This window comes from Vulpes lagopus, chromosome 14 (assembly GCF_018345385.1).
Source record: "Vulpes lagopus strain Blue_001 chromosome 14, ASM1834538v1, whole genome shotgun sequence".
NCBI lineage: Eukaryota > Metazoa > Chordata > Mammalia > Carnivora > Canidae > Vulpes > Vulpes lagopus.
In genome coordinates, this window is record NC_054837.1 from 17,344,329 (window position 1) to 17,363,269 (window position 18,941).

At 37.3% G+C, this 18,941-nt stretch overlaps 1 protein-coding gene across 3 annotated transcripts in view; it reads right to left on the reverse strand.

Annotated features, from left to right (window-relative positions):
- Positions 1-18,941, reverse strand: part of GRK3 (G protein-coupled receptor kinase 3) — a 127,201-nt gene that overhangs the window by 62,753 nt on the left and 45,507 nt on the right. For 2 of the 3 annotated variants that reach the window (XM_041728575.1, XM_041728577.1), the window contains one exon: positions 5,246-5,319. The exons of the other annotated variant lie outside the window; for it this stretch is intronic. In XM_041728575.1, the coding sequence (XP_041584509.1) occupies positions 5,246-5,319 (74 nt within the window). The remainder of the gene's footprint in view (positions 1-5,245; positions 5,320-18,941) is intronic. 3 annotated transcript variants of the gene reach the window in all.

Sequence of the window (18,941 nt, forward strand, 5' to 3'; positions counted from 1 at the left end):
CAGGTGTTTGATATATATTGGTTGAATGAATGAAGAAGATCCTAAGTAATAACTTTGCCTCTGATCTTATATTTGTTCTCTGTTTCCCATGACTTATTTCTAAATCTAGGTACGTATACATATTTTTATGAGCTGCCTCCAAATCTAAATGGAACAAGGAAGTGGAACCAACACACTGAGCAGTAACTATGTGTCTGTCACCGTTCTGGTGTGCTGCTTTCACACACACACACACAAGCTTGAGAGACAGGCACTGCTATCACCCTCATTCTTAGTGAAAGACACCCAGGTAGATAGGCTAGAAATTGCTTGCCCAAGTTTATGTAGTTAGTAACTAGAGAAGTCCAAATCCAGACCCAGGCAGGCTAAATTTATAGCTGGCACTCTCAACCACTAAGTTACAGCCTCCATCTACCTCACCAGCATACTATAGATAAGGTTTAGAAAGCAACTGTCCATCCAGCATCCAATCTGAGCCTCACAATTAGCCTTTGAAGTAGCAGGGGATGATTAGTAACTTCATTTTGTAGATGAGGTTAAGCTCAAGTATGAAGTCCCCCTACTGTGTGCTCCTCAAGTGTAGGGACAGCACACTGTTCACATTTAAAAACTCCAAGTCTGAAAGACAGATGCTTCAGAGATGGCTCACCCACTGCCCTGACGTCCTACAGCAAATGAGAGGCATGGCTGCACCTGGAGCTTAGCTAGGCCATGTGTCTGTGAGTCAAATACAGATGAAGATAAATAACAATTTTGCACACAGAAGCAGCAGGCATAGGTTAAGTGTTACAGAGTGTTACAGACAACAAATTGTGTGGGAATCAAAGGCGCAAGCAATTGTGGAAGACTGGGCTAGCCAGCTGTTCAGAGACTTATTAGTGAATATACAAAAAAAATATATTTTATATAAAATTATAATTATATATATTACACACAAAAGAAGCTAGGCTTTCCACAGGCCAAGAAGGCACAGCAGCATTTGAGGTTGGAAGGAAGGACATAAGAAAAGAAATAGAACAGGCTCAGCAGTTAGTGGCAGTTCTATGTATGAGAAGGTAGTGAAAGAAAGGTAAGTAATGACTAATATAAAGATCTGTGAATGTCAGAATAAGCTATTAGGCCTTAACACACTGGAAATGGGTAACCACTAAGTCTGGGGATCCAGGAAAGTGGAAATTAAACATATAAAATATGCATTTCAAGACAACTGACAAAGAAGTTTTCTAGGGATTGGGGTCATACAACAACCACCATAAATAATCAGACTGATAAAACCAAGGACAAAGAGAAGAATTATTGATAAACGCAATGCTTAAAGGCTGTACTAATTTAGAAAACTGTATTTGAAGCCCCAAGACTGAACGGTACCTTGAATAAAAGAATACAGAGCAAGTTGCAAGGGAGCTTTGGAGCATTATCCTTCAAGGGGATAATCTGATAAGCTAGATCCATGGTGTGCCAAACTAGAAGACAGGTGTGAAGAGCTGGGAGCAAGCCAACCAAGAGAACTCTAATGTTTAAAGTTCAAATGGAAACACATCAGCAGTATTCACTGCCATACTGGCAAGAAGGGCTTAAGAAGTAACCCAAGTAGATTGCCCATCTGTTTCAACCTTGCAAAAGTTATCTGTTAAAGATTTCTCTGTATTTGACAAGGCAACTTAGTACTTGCTGAAACTGAAGAGTTGTAAAGCTTTTAAGAGCAGAGAAAGAAATTTCTTTTGACAGATCAAGCTGTGATACTCATCTAGACTACAATTCAGACTGAAATAATAAAATGAGTAAAATCTTTTTGCATTTGGCTTACTTTTTTTACATGATGCTAAATGTACATAATAATTTGATCATTCTCCCTGGAAATACATTAATACAGTTTTAAAAGTATAGAAAATATCGTTTTCAAGTATATCAATAATCCCAAAAGAAAAGAATATTCCTCCAATTTTCAAGCATATACAAAGATTACTAATATCAGTCCTAATTATGCTCCACTTTCTTTGAACCATTTAAATGCTTTAGGATAAAGATACATTGTGCTAATAATGGCATGTCATTTCTTAAATATATTTTAAATTAAAATTTTTTCAAATTTCTGTTCTAATTTCTTCTTTGACTCATAAATTACTTACAAGTGTATTTATTTCCAAGCAGTTAAGGATTTCTTAGTAAACTCTGTTATTGAGTTTAATTCCATTGTGATCAGAAAACAATTTTGATCTTGAAATCTTCAGGAACTTTCTATAGGGCCTGGCAAATAATTTTCTTTTGGTAAATCTTCCACTTTAATGAAAGCAAATTCTATTTTTGTTGGGTGTAGCATTCTATATATGTCCATTAGGTCAAGTTTACTCATAATTTTATTAAGATTTTTATGTCATTACTAATTTTTTATCTGTCTGTTCTATAAACTCTTGAAGAGTGTTAATGTCTCCCACTAAGAATGCAGAGTTGTCTTATTTTAGCTGTCAATTTTGGCTTTATATATTTTGAAGTTACATTATTTGTTACATATAAGTTTAAGATTGTGATCCTGACCCTGTTATCACTACAAAATAATCTCTATCTCCAAGTAGCATTTACCAGATACTTGATCTGATATTAGTGTTGCTATACCAGCTTTGCTTCAGTTGGTGCTTGTACCTGTATATCCTCTGGCATCCTTTCGTTTAAAGTATGTTCCTTGTAAGCAGTATGCAATAGAGTTTTGGTGATTTATTCAGGCAGGCAATTTTAGACTTTTACTTGGGAGTATTTAGTCCATTTCCATTAAATGTAATTACTTATATAGATGGATTTATAGCTGCCATCTTATTCTTTGTTTTCAATTTGACCCACCTACTTTATGTCCTCCTTTTATTCCTTTTTTAAATTAATCCAATTTTGTTTTATTCCATTTTCCCTCTTTTAACTTGTTAGATATACACATTTTAAGAGTTGCCTTAGAGATACAATATGCATCCATACCGGATTAAAAGTCAACGCAAATTATTACTTTTACCATCCAGCCCCACTAATAATCCTAGGATCTTAAAACACTTTACCTTCTTCAAACCCCTCTTGCCTCTTGTACTATCATACATTTTAGTTTTATATACATTTTAAAATCTAAAAACACTGTTTTGCATGGTCAACATTCATTCATATTTTACATACACAGCACCCTTTATGATGACCTCACTCCTTCCTGCATTTCCATCTGGGAGTTCTTCTCCCAGAAGAGATACTTTAGGCAGTTTTTCTTCTGCCTAAAGTATCTCTTCTTAGTATTTCTTATAATGCAGGTCCATGACTAACAAAATTCCCTCAGTTTTTCTCTGAAAATATCTTTATTCCACCTACATTTTAAAGGAAATTTTTGCTAGAAATGGAATTCTAGGTTAGCAGAGGTTTTTGGATTTTATTTTTTTTTTATTACTTAGATGGCCACCTTACTGTCTTTTTTGTTGTTGTAGTTGCTATTGTTTTTGTTTTAATCATTTCTTTTAAGATGTGATAGTCATATTATTTGTTACTCCTTTAAAAGCAATGTGTCCTTTTCTATCCTCTAGTTGCTTTGAAGATGTTTCCTTTGTCATAAGTTTCCACCGTGTTATCTTGATATGCAAAGACAGGTCTCCTTTGCAGCCATTCTGCTTGGGGTTTTCTAAGTTCTCTGAATCTGTAGCAGCTGCCTTTCAGCATTTTATAAAATGCTTAGTATTATCTCTTCAAATATTGTTTCTGCCCTATTCTCTCTCTTCACCTTCTGGGGTTCCAATACTACATGTGTTAGATCTTTTAACCACATGTCTTTAATACCCTTATCTATTTCTTTTTTACATTCTTTTCTGTGTTTTAGCATGAAATTATCTACTGACCTGCCTCCCTAATAATTAATCCTATCTTATGCTGTAACCAATCTGCTATTGACTCTAGTCATTAGATTCTAATTTCAAATATTATACTTGATGTTCTACAATATCCATTTGGTTCTTTATGATAAATTGGACTAAAATTCACTATTCCTCCATCTACTTTATCTTGTCCTCTATCATCTTAAACATATTATTTATGGTTATTTTTAAGTACCTGTCAGCTAACTTAAATATCAGAGTCATGCAGGTCTCTTTCTATTACCTTATGAGACATATGATCTTGTATCTTAGATGCCTCCCCCCCTTTGTACTGTATGCTATACATTGTAGGGTATCTTTATATTATTTTCCACCTAACAAAAAAGGACAGAGGCCACCCTTGTACTCTGCTACACAGGTGGAGAGAGGGCTGATCGCCAATACAGGACAGGATTGGGCTGGGTCTCCATTTTTGTAGGATTCAGTTTCTGCCTCTGGTTTGCCCCTGTTCTTAAGGCATAGCTCCCCATGGAATTCAGTTAGAAGTCTTTGTCAACATTAGACTCAGTTCTGCCTGCAAAAAGTTTTCAGAACAGCTCTTTGGCCTCCTTGACATAATTCTTGAGAAGACTAATCACATGTTCGGGGCCCCTCCAGTTTCATTTGTTTTTTATTCTAGTCCCAGAAACCTCTTCTAGCTTTTCTGTCTCTCAGAAGCAGCCTTCTAGCTAGGGCCAGACCTGGACTCTTCTCTGCTTATGACACCTAGAAATCGGTAGCTGCCCCAGGTGAGACGTAGTTACAGATCTTCAGTGTCAATCGACGGTTCCCTAGGGTTTTCATCTCTTGCCCTTTCTGTTTTCAGATTTCTGCCACCACAGGTCCACATTTCAATACATCAGCATGAGGCTGTGGGAGATTTCAGTGAGGCGCCTGTCTCTTCAGCTGTCTTTCGAACGTCTTACTGGGGAAACCAGCTGTGGGTCTGAAGCTCCCCTTTCCCACCCACGTCTCCAATTTGTCACTCCAGCCACATGTAACCAGAAAACTTTGCTAGTTTCTCTTTCACTCAGTAGAGACCCTCTGCCTCAGCTTACTTCTCTGAAATCAGCAAGCTTCTGCAGAAAATCAAGCAGTTGCTGATCCTCAGTGCCCCTCTGAGTGATAATCCCTCCTCTGGAGTTTTAGTCCAACTATTCCTCAGTGCTTGCAGAGCACTTCAGAGCCCTTGAAAATATGATTTTTACAGATGTTGTCAGTCTATAATCAACTACATATTATACCTTATGCTACTAATTATAGTCAATGAATTTCTACATATTTATAAGATATTTAGTTGTCTTGATGTTTTCCAAAGTACAGTCTACATATGCTTTTAAAATAAAAGCATCAGTAAAACAGTCACTTCTTACCTCTTCATAAAACTTCACCTGAGGTACAGCTTCATTAATTTCATTCAAACAAAAATCTTTAAATAGCAAGAAACCTAAAGGAAAAAAATAAAAAATTTCAGGGTGGGCAATAAATTGAAATATTACTCCACAGGGTGTTTTCAAAGTAATATGTTTATATTTCAACCTCTTCCTCCCCTACCTTCAAAAATAATAATGATTTGAGGGCACCTGGGTGGCTCAGTCAGTTAGGCGTCCAACTTGATTTTGGCTCAGATCAAGATGTCAGGGTTGTGAGATCATGCCTCACTTCCGGCTCTGCATGGAGCATGGAACCAGCTTAAGATTCTCTCCTTCCTTTTCCCTCTGTCCCTCATCCCTCCTCCCTCCCTCTCAAAAATTAATAATAATAACAACAAAGATTTCAAAGGGCTAAGTATACCCTAGAAGGAAATATTCCACATAAGGTAAGAGTACCACATACATGCCTCCTTACTTTGAGAGTTCCTTCTCTACTGGTAACCCCCCACACACACCCCGCTTTTAAAAACTACATGATAAGCAGTGCCAGTAGTCACCACTCCTTAGAGCCACTGGTCACTACAGTAAACAGAAGAGTTACCAAAGAAATAAGAGATATGGGTAGTGTGAAAGTGCTGGTAAGAGTCATCATAAAGCTAATACATACTATGCCCACATAAACAGGACTAAATTCCCTAAAAACAAACAAAAACCAGAAGGACTTTCCTGACCTTCCCAGCTTTTCCTCTTACCACTTACTACATCAAAGTCCCCCCAAATACCTTGTGCCAGAGCAGATTACCTACTCCAGATCATTCTCTACTCCTTCACAGCACCATGCCTCACCTTTAATCAATCAGCACCTTCTACCTGGAATACCACCTCCACTGCACAGTGCCTGGTACACAGGAGGAGTTCCATAGGTGTTTGTTGAACAAATGCTTGGTTACATAACCCTTCCAATATGGCTCTGTCAAAGTACTTAGCACACTCCAATTAATTATTTGATTGATAAGTTACCACCCCACCCTCACATGTGCAAACCAATCACCTAGCTTAAAGGCCTAGCACACAGTCAAACCTAAACGAATGAATTTCACTGAGACAAGCTGATAACCAGACTGAGAGTAAAGATCATAAAAAGTCACAAAATGAAAAAGTCAAAACAATGAAAGGACTGCTGGAAGAAACAGAGGTCACAGAAGGGAACTGAAGGAAAGACACACAAGTTTGAGAGGTAGGGAGAAGGCAGACTGGAATTCCCCAGGTAGGAGGGAGGAGGCAAAAGAAGCAGCATTGACAGGTTCTAACTGAGGTTAGCCAAAGAAATCATGTAACTTGAACCTGTTATTCCTCCAAAAATTCCCATCCATAGTTCCAGGAAGATGACCTCTGAAAATGGTAAATATTCACTGAGTGGAGCCAGAAGAAAGTATTCAGACTATTTAGTCAAATAGACAAGGCCAGACTGACTCAGGCCAGGTGCAGCCTGGCAGCAGGGATATGGCCACACTCATCTCATCTCAAGGAACAGGACAGACTGACACTCCACTTGAAGCAAGCAGGAAATTCAAGACGCAGACAAACAGAAAGAGCTGAAAATGCAAACCTCTACCTATTTGCAGGTTAGTATTTTTGTCTTAAATAAGAGACATGGGTTACCTTTTCATTCTCATGCATTTCAAAGTATGTCATTTCCAATATCCTTTGTCGTTTCTTCTTTGACTCATGAGTCATTCAGAAATGTGTGGTTTGAGTTCCAGATATTTTGGGGTTTTCAGGTATTTTTCTGATACTGATTTCTGTTTAATTCTGCTGTGGTTAGAGAATATGTTCAGTATGATTTCAAAGCTTTCAAATTTATTGAAATGGCTCTGGCCCCAAATCTGGTCCATCTAGGTGAATGCTTCATGGACACCCGGGGAGACAAGCATATAGCATAGAGCATTCCATTAAACAAAATAAAATGGCAATGAAGCCAACTTGGTTAGTAGGGTTGTTCGAGTCCCTCATCCAAATCCTTACTGAATATCTGTCTATTTATTATATCCATTATCAGAGGACTGCTGAAATCCCCATTGGTAATTGTGGATTTGCTCATCTTTTTTCAGTTGTGTCAGGTTTTGGTTCATGTATTTCTTTTTCTATTTTTAGGAGAGAAAACTAAAATGAGAATTTGAACTGAGGTTATTTTGATCCTATGAGAGATGTTTTTGTGGCGTCTAAAAGACAAAATGAACTAACATGCCACGTGTGGACCACTGGCTTTGGGCTGAACTTGGAATCAAGGGGAAATGGTTCATCATGCCATCATGCCCTCTGAATCGGGCCCTACTTTCTCCTCTAGCCTCTTCTTAGACTGTTCTCTCCCAAGCTCATGGCACATGTGTCTGCATTCCAGTTCCTCTCTAATACCAAACCCAATCTGTTCTCAGGGCTACCAACTTGCTATCCCCCCTTCCTAAAACATGCTCTTTGACTTTGCGGACCTGCAGAACTCAGCTCAAATGCTCTCTCCTTCGGCCTTCTATGATTCTCATTCATTTTCATTCTCTCTCTAAGATACATGTCTGCGTGTATACACGCTTTGTTTATAGCCCTTGTGACTAGCAAAAATTATCAGATGCATATGCTTATTTGTTTCTTTACTATCTACCTCCCCTATAACAATGTAAACTGCATATGGAAAGGCCAAGAGGTCTTATTCTCTACTACATATGTAAGAACAAGAACATCATGACATAGAGGGAGTGCAGGAAGGAAGGAGGGAGGAAGAGGGGACAGGAGAGGAGGGACAATGGGACGCCTGGGTAGCTCCGTTGTTAAGCATCTGTCTTTGACTCAGGGCGGGATCCTGGAGTCCTGGGATCGAGTCCCACATCAGGCTCCCTGCACAAAGCCTGCTTCTCCCTCTGCCTGTGTCTCTGCCTCTCTCTCTCATGAATAAATAAATAAAATCTTTAAAAAAAAAAAAAGGAGAGGAGGGACAAGAAAGGAAAAGGGAAGAGGGAAGAAGGAGGGAGGGAAGAAGGGAGGGGTAGCAGAGGGAGGGGAAGGGAGGAGGAAGAAGGTGGATCAGGGAGAGAGGGAGATGAATGAATGCACATCTAACTGCAAATGTTTCTACCTGCTTCTTTAATGCAATTTCCACTGTCAATGTGTGGGATGAGCCAAAGAATGACTATAACATACTGAAGGGGAAAAGCCCCATTATTTTCCTTATGTCTGTGCAAAAACTGAAGCCTTACTTTCTGTCTCAGCAGCCTCTAAAATGGAACAGCAAGAAAAAAGGTATTTTGCCTTTTGGATAAACTCTAGATCACTGTGTTTCAGGCTGAGAGCAATTTCCCTTCATCAGGTTTAAATTATACACATAAAAAAAAACCCAAGTGAAGCATTTCTCAGATTAGAACAAAACTAAAAGGGCAAAAATAAGGAAATAATTTGCCTAACAGGTTCACTTCATCAGTGGTTTTTCTCCAGATTTTAAAGAATAAAAAATAGTGACCAAACACCTGCTTTTACTAGATAACTGTGGAATATATTCACCCTGTTTCTTTATTTGGGCCACTGCAAACTGCCTGCATATTGATTAACTTTTGGAGTATATATAACATTCAGAAAAAGTAAAGTATCCCAACTTGTCACCACAATACTTCGCAAAAATTAGGAGAAAGAATTGTATTGCTTTTTATAAAATACCATTGAAAACTTCCTATAATATACAAATATAACTTTTATATCACATTTTATAAAATATCAATTAAGAACTTTTTTAAGTTCTAGGTATAAGTTCTAAATGTAAGTTTCTATGAGAAATGTTTTGAAATGCTGCTTCCTAAAAAGTTTTCAAAGGAGAAAGAAAAATATGAAAAAAGTCTTGCAAAAAACAGTATCTGTCTTAAGTTTTGCCAAGGAGACTCAAACACTGGGAAGGATAGATTGTATAATTGCTAAAGGTTTCTACCAATACTGACTGATTTGACAAAGCATTTCCTGAGTATCTACCAGGACCCACTGTGCTATATATATTGGGGATGCAATGGTAAAGACAGATAGAATTTTTCCTATAAGGGGCTTATGGATTGGTATAAGGAACAGATGACAAAGAAGTACACAAATAGAACAAGTGTAATTTATGGTTAATGATATAAGGAAATTTTAAAAAGTGCTGAGATAATCCTGATGATAAAAAAGAGGAAATGTATGTCATACAGAAAAACAGTAAGACCTCTCTGGTCTGTGAGATGAACAAATTACAAAGCATTTCAGATTAGAAAAGTCTAAAATGTTTAATCTTACTTCTAGTCAATAATGTATTAGAGGTCTTAGCCAGCATAATGAAGCAAGAAAAGGAAATAAAAGTCATTCAAAGTGGAAAGGAAGAATTAAAACTGATTCTATTCAGGGTGCCTGGGCAGCCCAGTTGGTTAAGCATCCAAATCATGATTTCTGCTCAGGTCATGATCTCATGGTCATGAGACTGAGCCCCATGCTGGGCTCCACAGAGTCTGCTTAAGATTCTCTCCCTCTGCCCCCCCATAAATAAATAAATAAATCTGTAAAAAAGATCTTAAAAATAAAACAGATTCTTTCATAGACAAGCTGGTTATCTATCAGCAAATCCTATCTACAATGGTACTAGGATACATAAAGGAATTTAGCAAGGCCCCAAGATATAAGACCATTAGATAAGAATTAATGACATTCTGATATGCTCACATCACACAATTTTAAAACAAGCCATTTGCAATAATATCAAAGAATAATCAATACTTAGGAATAAATAATTAAGAGATATATAAGACTCTTGTGTTGAAAACTATAGAATATTACTGATAAAAATTAAAGAAGACATAAATAAATAGAAAGATATACTCACTTTATTGATTGGAAGATTCAGTATTGCTTAGATGTATATTCTCCCAAAATTGATCTTTAAATTCAATACAATCTCAATCATAATCCCTAGGAGCTTTTTAAAGAAACTGACAAACCTGATTTTAAAATGTCCATGGAGGGACACCTGGGTGGCTCAAGGTTGAGCGTCTGCCTTTGGCTCAGGGAGTGATCCCGGAGGCCCGGGATTGAGTCCCACATCGGGCTTCCTGCATGGAGCCTGCTTCTCCTTCTGCCTATGTCTCTGCCTCTCTCTCTCTCTCTCATGAATAAATAAATAAAACTTTTAATAAATAAATGAATAATTTTAAAAATAAAATAGATTTAAAATAAAATGGTAATCAGTGTGGTATTGGCATAAGATTAAATCAGTGGAACAGAACAGAAAATCCAGAAATATACCCTCACTTAGATGGTCAGCTTTTTTTTCAACAAAGACGCTAGAACAATTTACTGGGAAAAGAGAGTCTTTTCAACAAGTGGTGCTGGAAAAACTAATATCCAAGTGGAGAGAAAAAAAGGCAACCCTTACTTCATACCTTATAAATAAATTGAGATTAATCATAGAATTAAATGTTAAAGAAAAAATTATAAAACTTCTAGAAAAATGTACAGAATATCTTCGCAGAAAATACTTATGTAGAAGATTTTTTAGGCAGAATATGAAAAAAATAGTAAATTAGACTTTATCAAAATTTAGCACTAGGCTCATCAAAAGACAGTTAAGAGGGACACTTGTGTGGTTCAGTGGTTGAGCATCTGCCTTCGGCTCAGGGTGTGATCCCAGAGTCCAGGGATTGAGTTCTGCGTGTGGCTCCCCACAGGGAGCCTGCTTCTCCCTCGGCCTATGTCTCTGCCTCTCTCTGTGTCTCTCATGAATAAATAAATAAAATCTTAAAAAAAAAAAACAGTTAAGAAAACAGCCACAGAGTGGGGATAAAATATTTAAAAAATTAACTCTGAAAAAGGCCTTGTATCCAACTGATATATACTTTATTAAAGGCCTCTAACAATTTTTAAAAGGAAACCTCCATAAAAGAGTGTGCATAAATCTGAACACTTCACAAAAGAAGAAATAGGAATGGCCAATAAGCACATGAAATGGACTCAGTATCACTGGTCATCATGCACATGTGAATTAAGTCACTTTGAGATACTACTGCACAACTACTTGAATGGCAGAGTTAAAAAGACAGACAATACTGTATGCTGGCAACCTCATTCACTGAGGAGCATATACAATGCTTTAGATTCCTCATGCCTCTGAGTCAACAAGCAAAGAAGGGAGTCACTGTGCTAGCTGGGGTGACTGATCCTGACTAGTCCCGGGGACACTGGACTACTCCTGCACAGTGGGAAGAAGGAAGGTCATGTCTGGAATACAGGAGATCCCCTCTCTTAAAATGACCATGTCTTGTCATTAACATCAATGGAAAATGACAACAACACAAGTCAGGCAGGACTGCTAATGGCCCAGACCCTTCAGGATGAATGGTTTGGGTCACCCCACCAGGTGAAGAACCATGACCAGCTGAGGTGCTTGCTGAAGGCAAAGGGAATGCAGAATGGATAGTGGTGGGAGGTAGTTATGAAACCAGCTACAGTGTGTGAGCAGTTTCAGAAACAATAATTATATCTGTCATGAGTATTTCCTCCTTATTGTGTACTAAACAAGTATCTTTGTTTTCTCTCCCCCCTGCCCCGTTATGCCCTTACCCAGTAACATAAGATGTACTGACTTTATATCATAGTATTTAAGTGTTGTTTACATTACATTGTAAAATACATCCTGTATTTATGATATAGGATACCAGGGAGAAGAGGGAACATCACCTGTTATTTTGCATCCTCCTCTTGGGAAAGGGTTAGCACATTTTGGTTATGTGCAGGTAGTTGTATCATTGGTGGGGGTATGATCTTGTTATCATCTCTACTAGAGGATGAAATACAGTTTAAGGAGATGTATAGACAGTCAAGGTGACAAGGGATGGATCTGTGATGGCAATTTTTGTGTCAACTTCGAGGGCATTTTGGGATGCAATTAACATCTAAATCGGTGAACTGTGAGTAAGCAGACTGCTCTCCACAATGGGGGTGGGCATCATTCAATGAGCTGAAGTCCTGACTAGAAAACAAAGACCAGCGTCCCATGAGCAAGAAGAAATTATGCCAGCAGATGGTCTTCAGACTTCATCTGCAAATCGGCTCTCCTGGGTCTCAGGCCAGCCAGCCCACTATGCAGATTTGGACATGCCAGTCTCCATAATCACAGGAACCAATTCCTTATAATTAATTTCTCTCTCTCTCTCTCTCTCTCTCTCTCTCCCTCCCACCCCCTTTCTCTCTCTCTCTCTCTCTCTCTCTCTATATATATATATATATATATTATATATATATATATATATATATATTATATATATATATATATATAATATATATACACACACGCACATACACACACACACACACATCCTACTGGTCCCGTTTCTCTGGAGAATCCCTAACACAGATTTTGAGCGTGCTGCAAAATGTATATTCACTTGGGAAAACAGTCTGAAAGTTTCTTATAAAGTCAAACACCCTTAGCACACAACTCAGCAACTACACTATTAGCTATTTACCTAGTGGTAATCTATGGCTCCAGAAAGACATGTACGTGAATCTTCATAGCAGGTGTATTCATAATTTATTTGAAATAATCCAAAGCCCATTAACTGAGAGATAGTGATATTTCACAAAACTATATCCTAGCCAGCAATAAAAAACACTAGCACACACAGCAACATACGTAAATGTCAGATATTCTGCTTATCCAAAGACACCAGACACAAAAGAGTATATATTCTGTAATTCTTTATATACAAAGTTCTAGAACAGGCAAAACTGATCTAGAGTTTTAGAAAAATATGAAGAGGGGGCATGAAATTGACTAGGAAGGGCATGAGGGAACTTTCTGCGGACAAAAATGTTTTGTAGCTTGATAAAGGTGTGGGTGTACTCATTTATCAAAATGAAACTGTGTACAGAATTATAAGTAAATTTACTTTAAAGAAACATTAACTCTAGCTAGTAGGTTGGCATTTCACAGTAGCATGAGTTGGCAGTTCTGAAACTAATCATGGTGCATTCTAGGCATATACAGATGCATAAATACATTGAGGATAACAGAAGCCTTCTTGGAAAAGACGTAAAACACGGAAAGAGAATAGAAAAATATATTGTAGTAGTGGATTGGAATAGGAAATCCATTTGAGCCCACTATTTTCAGCAGATGACAACAGATGTATGTACACACACACACACACACACACTCACACGCCTTGCTCTTTTGGTAAGACTTAAAAGCAATGAACACTTTTAGCACTCAAGTTTAGGGATTCTCAACACAATTCTCTAGTAAAAGGAACTAGGGATCCTTGAAGAAAAGCTAGTTGATTCTAGGGCAGGGGCAGTGAATATCAAGTGGAGCTCTAGACATCTTATTATCCCAGACAGTAAGAAAGGCTCAAAGGATGATGCGGACATACCAACAAGATACAGGAACAAGCCTGGAGAGGCTCCCACCAGCCAAAATTAGGGCAACTAGGACATCAAAATAAATAATATAGTAATGGATTATAATCACTGGCTAAACTAAGGATCCATGAATCCATACTGATAAGACAGATTGAGGGGTGGGTAGGGAAGAAAGAAAGTAAGGAAGAAAGAAAGAACAAATGAACAAGAGGGAAGGAATGAGGAACAGAGGAAGGGAAAAGGCATGGAAGGAAGGAAGTGAGCAAAGACGGAAGGAGGGAAGGAGGAGAAGCACTTCCTTAAGAGACAAATGCCAACTAAAAACTATAGAAGGAATAACGGGGCTCATAAGTCAATGGGTGCTAAAACAGAAGGTAAAATTTTGAAGAGAATATTTATATAGTCTCAAAAGCAGTTTCCCATAAATTACTTATTACTTATAAAGGGGAAGCTTATAACTCCACAGTGGAGAACCCTTGCACACACCCACATTAGGCAAAGGATCTAAACTGACCTCACCAGCATCAAGACGAACCAGTATCAATATTTGCTGGGGACAGCACAGCTCATCTGCGATCTTCCTGACAAAATGCATACTGTGAGCCTAACTGCTATAGAAGAATAAACAAAAACAGAGGGCCATTTTACAAAATTGGCCTGTATCCTTAAAGATGTGAAAGTCATGAAACCCCAAGAAGGCTAAAGAACTTGGTCAGATTGAAAGAGCCTGAATATGTGGTGACAACAAAATATAAGCATGACACACGACTGGATCCCAGACTAGGAAAATTTATAGCCAAGATGAACATTTTAGGGGGTAACTATTAGAATCAGGATATGGTCTGTGGATTAGACAACAGTATGGCACTGGTAGTAAGTTTCCTGATTTTGAACGTTGTACCATAGTTATCTAAGAGAATGACCTTGTCCTTGACACGTGCAGACTGAAATATATAATCGGCAAGAAGTGAGGTCTCCAAATTGCTCCCGTGTAGTTCAGAAAAAAAGCCATGAAAGGCAGAATGATAAAGCAAATGCAGCAGAATACATATGACAGTGCATCTATTTAAAGGGTACATAAGGGATCCCTGGGTGGCGCAGAGGTTTGGCGCCTGCCTTTGGCCCAGGGCGCGATCCTGGAGACCCGGAATCGAATCCCACATCGGGCTCCCGGTGCATGGAGCCTGCTTCTCCCTCTGCCTGTGTCTCTCTGCCTCTCCCTCTCTGTGACTATCATAAATAAATAAATTTAAAAAAAAATTCTTTTTTTTTTTTTTTTTTAATTTTTTATTTATTTATGATAGTCACAGAGAGAGAGAGAGAGGCAGAGACACAGGCGGAGGGAGAAGCAGGCTCCATGCACCGGGAGCCTGATGTGGGATTCGATCCCGGGTCTCCAGGATCGCGCCCTGGGCCAAAGGCAGGCGCCAAACCGCTGCGCCACCCAGGGATCCCCTAAAAAAAAATTCTAAAGGGTACATAAGAGTTCCTTCAACTGTTCTTATGACTTTTCTTTAACTTTGAAATTATAAAAAAAAACACTTAAATGTATATAAAAATAAAAAATTACAAGAAAAAAGGTAAAGTCATAAAAATAACATGCTTGAAATTCTATACACTTATTAGGGAAGGAAGTTATTTTGTGTTAAAGAAAAATAACTGAAATTTGGCTTTTAACAAAATTTTTATGTGACCCATAATAGAAATTATTGCCATAAACCTAGGTTTTCAAATATTTATGCCTTTTATAATTAGTAATTTCCTATCCACCTAAAAGCTACAGGGTTCCTTGAATAAACACAATATAATGGGAAAGCTAATATAATTTAAACAGAGCAATGCTTATAAGCTCCACTATAATTAAACTTAATTCTGAGAGAGGGGAAAAAAGGTGGTTAAACGTAGCAAATTAGAGCTACACGTTTCAAGAGTTCTCTAAAATATTCTTTCCTAACAATGTGAAGATTATCATTTTGTGTACTGCATTTCTTTTAGCTGTTAGAATAAACCACACTGTGCAGGCATACCAACACCCATGTTTCTGGAAATTTCCTTCAACTCCTTCAAGCACCTCAAAGCAACTTCCTTATAACTTGTCATCCAACATCACAACAAATATCATGAAATAGCTCCACTGACCACACTAGATTGTCTGTTAAACCAGGATTGGAAGCGTTACATGTTAGATCTCATACTTAACCTTCCATGTAAACAAATTAAGAGAACAGGTGTTGGGTCTCTAATATTAGCGTATGTTTTTTTTCCAGTTTAAAAGCAAAAGGCCTTGGATTAGCTTATCTCCACACTTCTTCAACTCCAGGATTCTATTACTCTAAATAAAATAAAACTAATCAAATTATAAAGGCATGGAATGAATGGTGAAGAACATATAAACATAACTAATAATCATGAAGTTAAAGTGAAGAAAATCAGAGCAAGCTGGCTAGTGGCTAGTTGGAAAAGCCTATGAAAGCACCCAGGCAGGAAAAGAAGTCAGTAATATGATGATCCAAGAATAAAAGTAAAATCAACCAAGGGTAGTGAACACCTGCCAGAATTCTGCTGTGCAAAACAACAAAAAGCCCTAACAAATTATTTTTTAATGAATAAAATTTAAAGTTTCAAAAGTTAATCAAAAGTCATTCAAATACAATATAAGAAATAAACTATTTAAAATAGTACCTCCAAATATTAGAATTAATCTCTTTTACTGAGAGATAATGGAGCCAAAAGAATCCTAAAATATAATTTGAGAATTCAACTACTTAGACAGATTTACTCATAAATTTACTGCACACTCATTATCAGTAGCATAGTTCTACATACTAGCAATAAATAATGGGAAATATACATACACAATATCATTTATGATAACACTAAAAAACAGAATGCCTCAGAAGGAATCTAAGCAAATGTGTGCATGATTTATATGCTGAAAGTTATAAAATACTAATGAACAAAATCAATGAGGATTCAAATAAAGGAGAAGAGATAGCATGTTCATAGATCAGAAGACTCAATACTGTTGAAATGTCAAACTTTCCCCAAATCAATCTGTAGATTTAACACAATCTCAGTCAAGACCGCAGTAGCTGATTTTGTAGAAATCAATAAACTGAATCTAAAATTTGCATGAAAAAACAAGGGAACTAAAAAAAAAATCAAATTTTTTTGAAAAAGAACGAAGTGAGAGGGTTTAGACTATCTGGTTTCCAGACTTCTTATAAAGCACGGTAATCAAGGCAGTGAATTGTTGAAGAAAAAGACAAACACAAAGATCAATGGAAGGGAATGGAGTCCAGAATAGAGGTGTACATAGTCAACTGATTTTTTTTTTAAGATTTTATTTATTTATTCATAAGAGACAGAGAGAGAGAGGCAGAGGCATAGGCAGAGGGAGAAGCAGGCTCCATGCAGGGAGCCCAATGCGGGACTCGATCCTGGGACTCCAGGATCATGACCTGAGCCAAAGTCAGACAATTAACCACTGAGCCACCCAGGCGTCTCTAGTCAACTGATTTCTCACCAAGGCACACAGGCAATGAAATGAGGTGAGGCAAGGTCTTTTAAACAAATGGTGCTAGAACAACTGAACATCTGTATGCAAAAGTACATGACTACTACGGTATTAATTCAAAATAGATAGGAGACTTAAACATAAATTTCCAAATATAAAATTTGTAGGAAAATAAACACACAAAAAATGATCTTTGAAATCTCGGATTAAGCAAAGATTATTACTAGGATCTGACATGATTTATGAAAGAAAAAACTGACAAACAGGACTTAATTGAAATTTAACTACTTCTGCTCTTCTGAAGACATGCCTACAAAAATGCAAAGATAAGCCACATTTTCAGAGAAAATACTTGCAAAATATGTATCTGATAAGAACTTATAATCAAAGCGTATAAAGAACTCTCAACCCAATAATGAGAATACAATGTGATTTTTTTTAAAAAAATTGAAAAGATTCCATTTCACCAAAGAATTGAGAAACTCATGAAGATATGTCCAACATCAGTAGTCATTAGGAAAATGCAAATTAAAACTACAATGAGATACCACTATATTTATGAGAATAGAAAAAAAAAGGCAACACCAATGCTGGTAAGGATATAAAGCATCTGGAACTCCTACAGACTGCTGGTAAGAAGACAACAGGTACAACCTCTTTGGAAATCATTTCTTTTAAGTTAAACATGCATTTGCCATTTAACCCAACAATCTCCTCCTAAGTGTTTACCAAGAGGAATGAAAGACAAATGTTCTTATATTCACAAGAAAATCCATCACAGATATTTATCATAGAGATAATTCTCTCAAACTAGAGATAATCCATATACTTCAACTGGCAAATAGATAAACTGTGACATACTCATAGGATGGAACCCTACTCAATGATACTAAAGAATCAGCTACTGACATTGCACCATGAGTGAATCTCAAATGCATTATTCCAAGTGAAAGTATCAGACTCAAAAGGTTTTATCTCCATTACTGCACTTGCATCACTCTGGAAAAGGAGTAACCATGGGAACAGAGAACAGATCAGAGGTTGGTAGAGAGTGGGGTGTGGTGTGGGGACTGACTATGAAGAGACACCAGGAAATCCAGGGAGGTGATGAACTGCACTGTATCTTGATTTCGGTAGTATCTATACAACTTTACGTACTTGTCAAAACTCAGAATTGTATACTCTAAATAGTAAATTTTACTTTATTTAAATTATACCTCAATAAACCTGACCCCATCCCCCAAAAGAGTGGTGTGAAAGAAGAAAAATAAGTACCCACAAGAGAGCCAGGAACAAGGCTCAAAAGATGTTCCTGAACAGTGGTTATAAGTGGGCCACAGATCGAAAACCAAAATTTCAGGAAGCCACTTACATGGTCATCAACGACTACTGGATGTTTTTCATAAAGCACAAGTTCGTACAGAAGATAAAATCATTCACACTCAGATACATGGGAGGAAAAAGCGTAATTACAAAAGTTTTGGGCAACGCAGAGGTCAGCAACAATGACTCTCACACACCCAGGATACACAATATCCTTTATAGGTGAAAATGAAATCATAAATGATAAACAGGTAAGCAAATTCATAAGTAAAGAAAAAAAAGCATACTGATATTGAAAACTCCCAAAGGGTGTCCAGTGTCTCTGGGCTGAATATTACCAGCCCAAACTCCCAATGAATAATTTTCCCTTTCATTTCTTCCAATAGGAATAAATATAAACTGAAATGAATATTTAGCTAATTCTATTTATTTATTTCATAT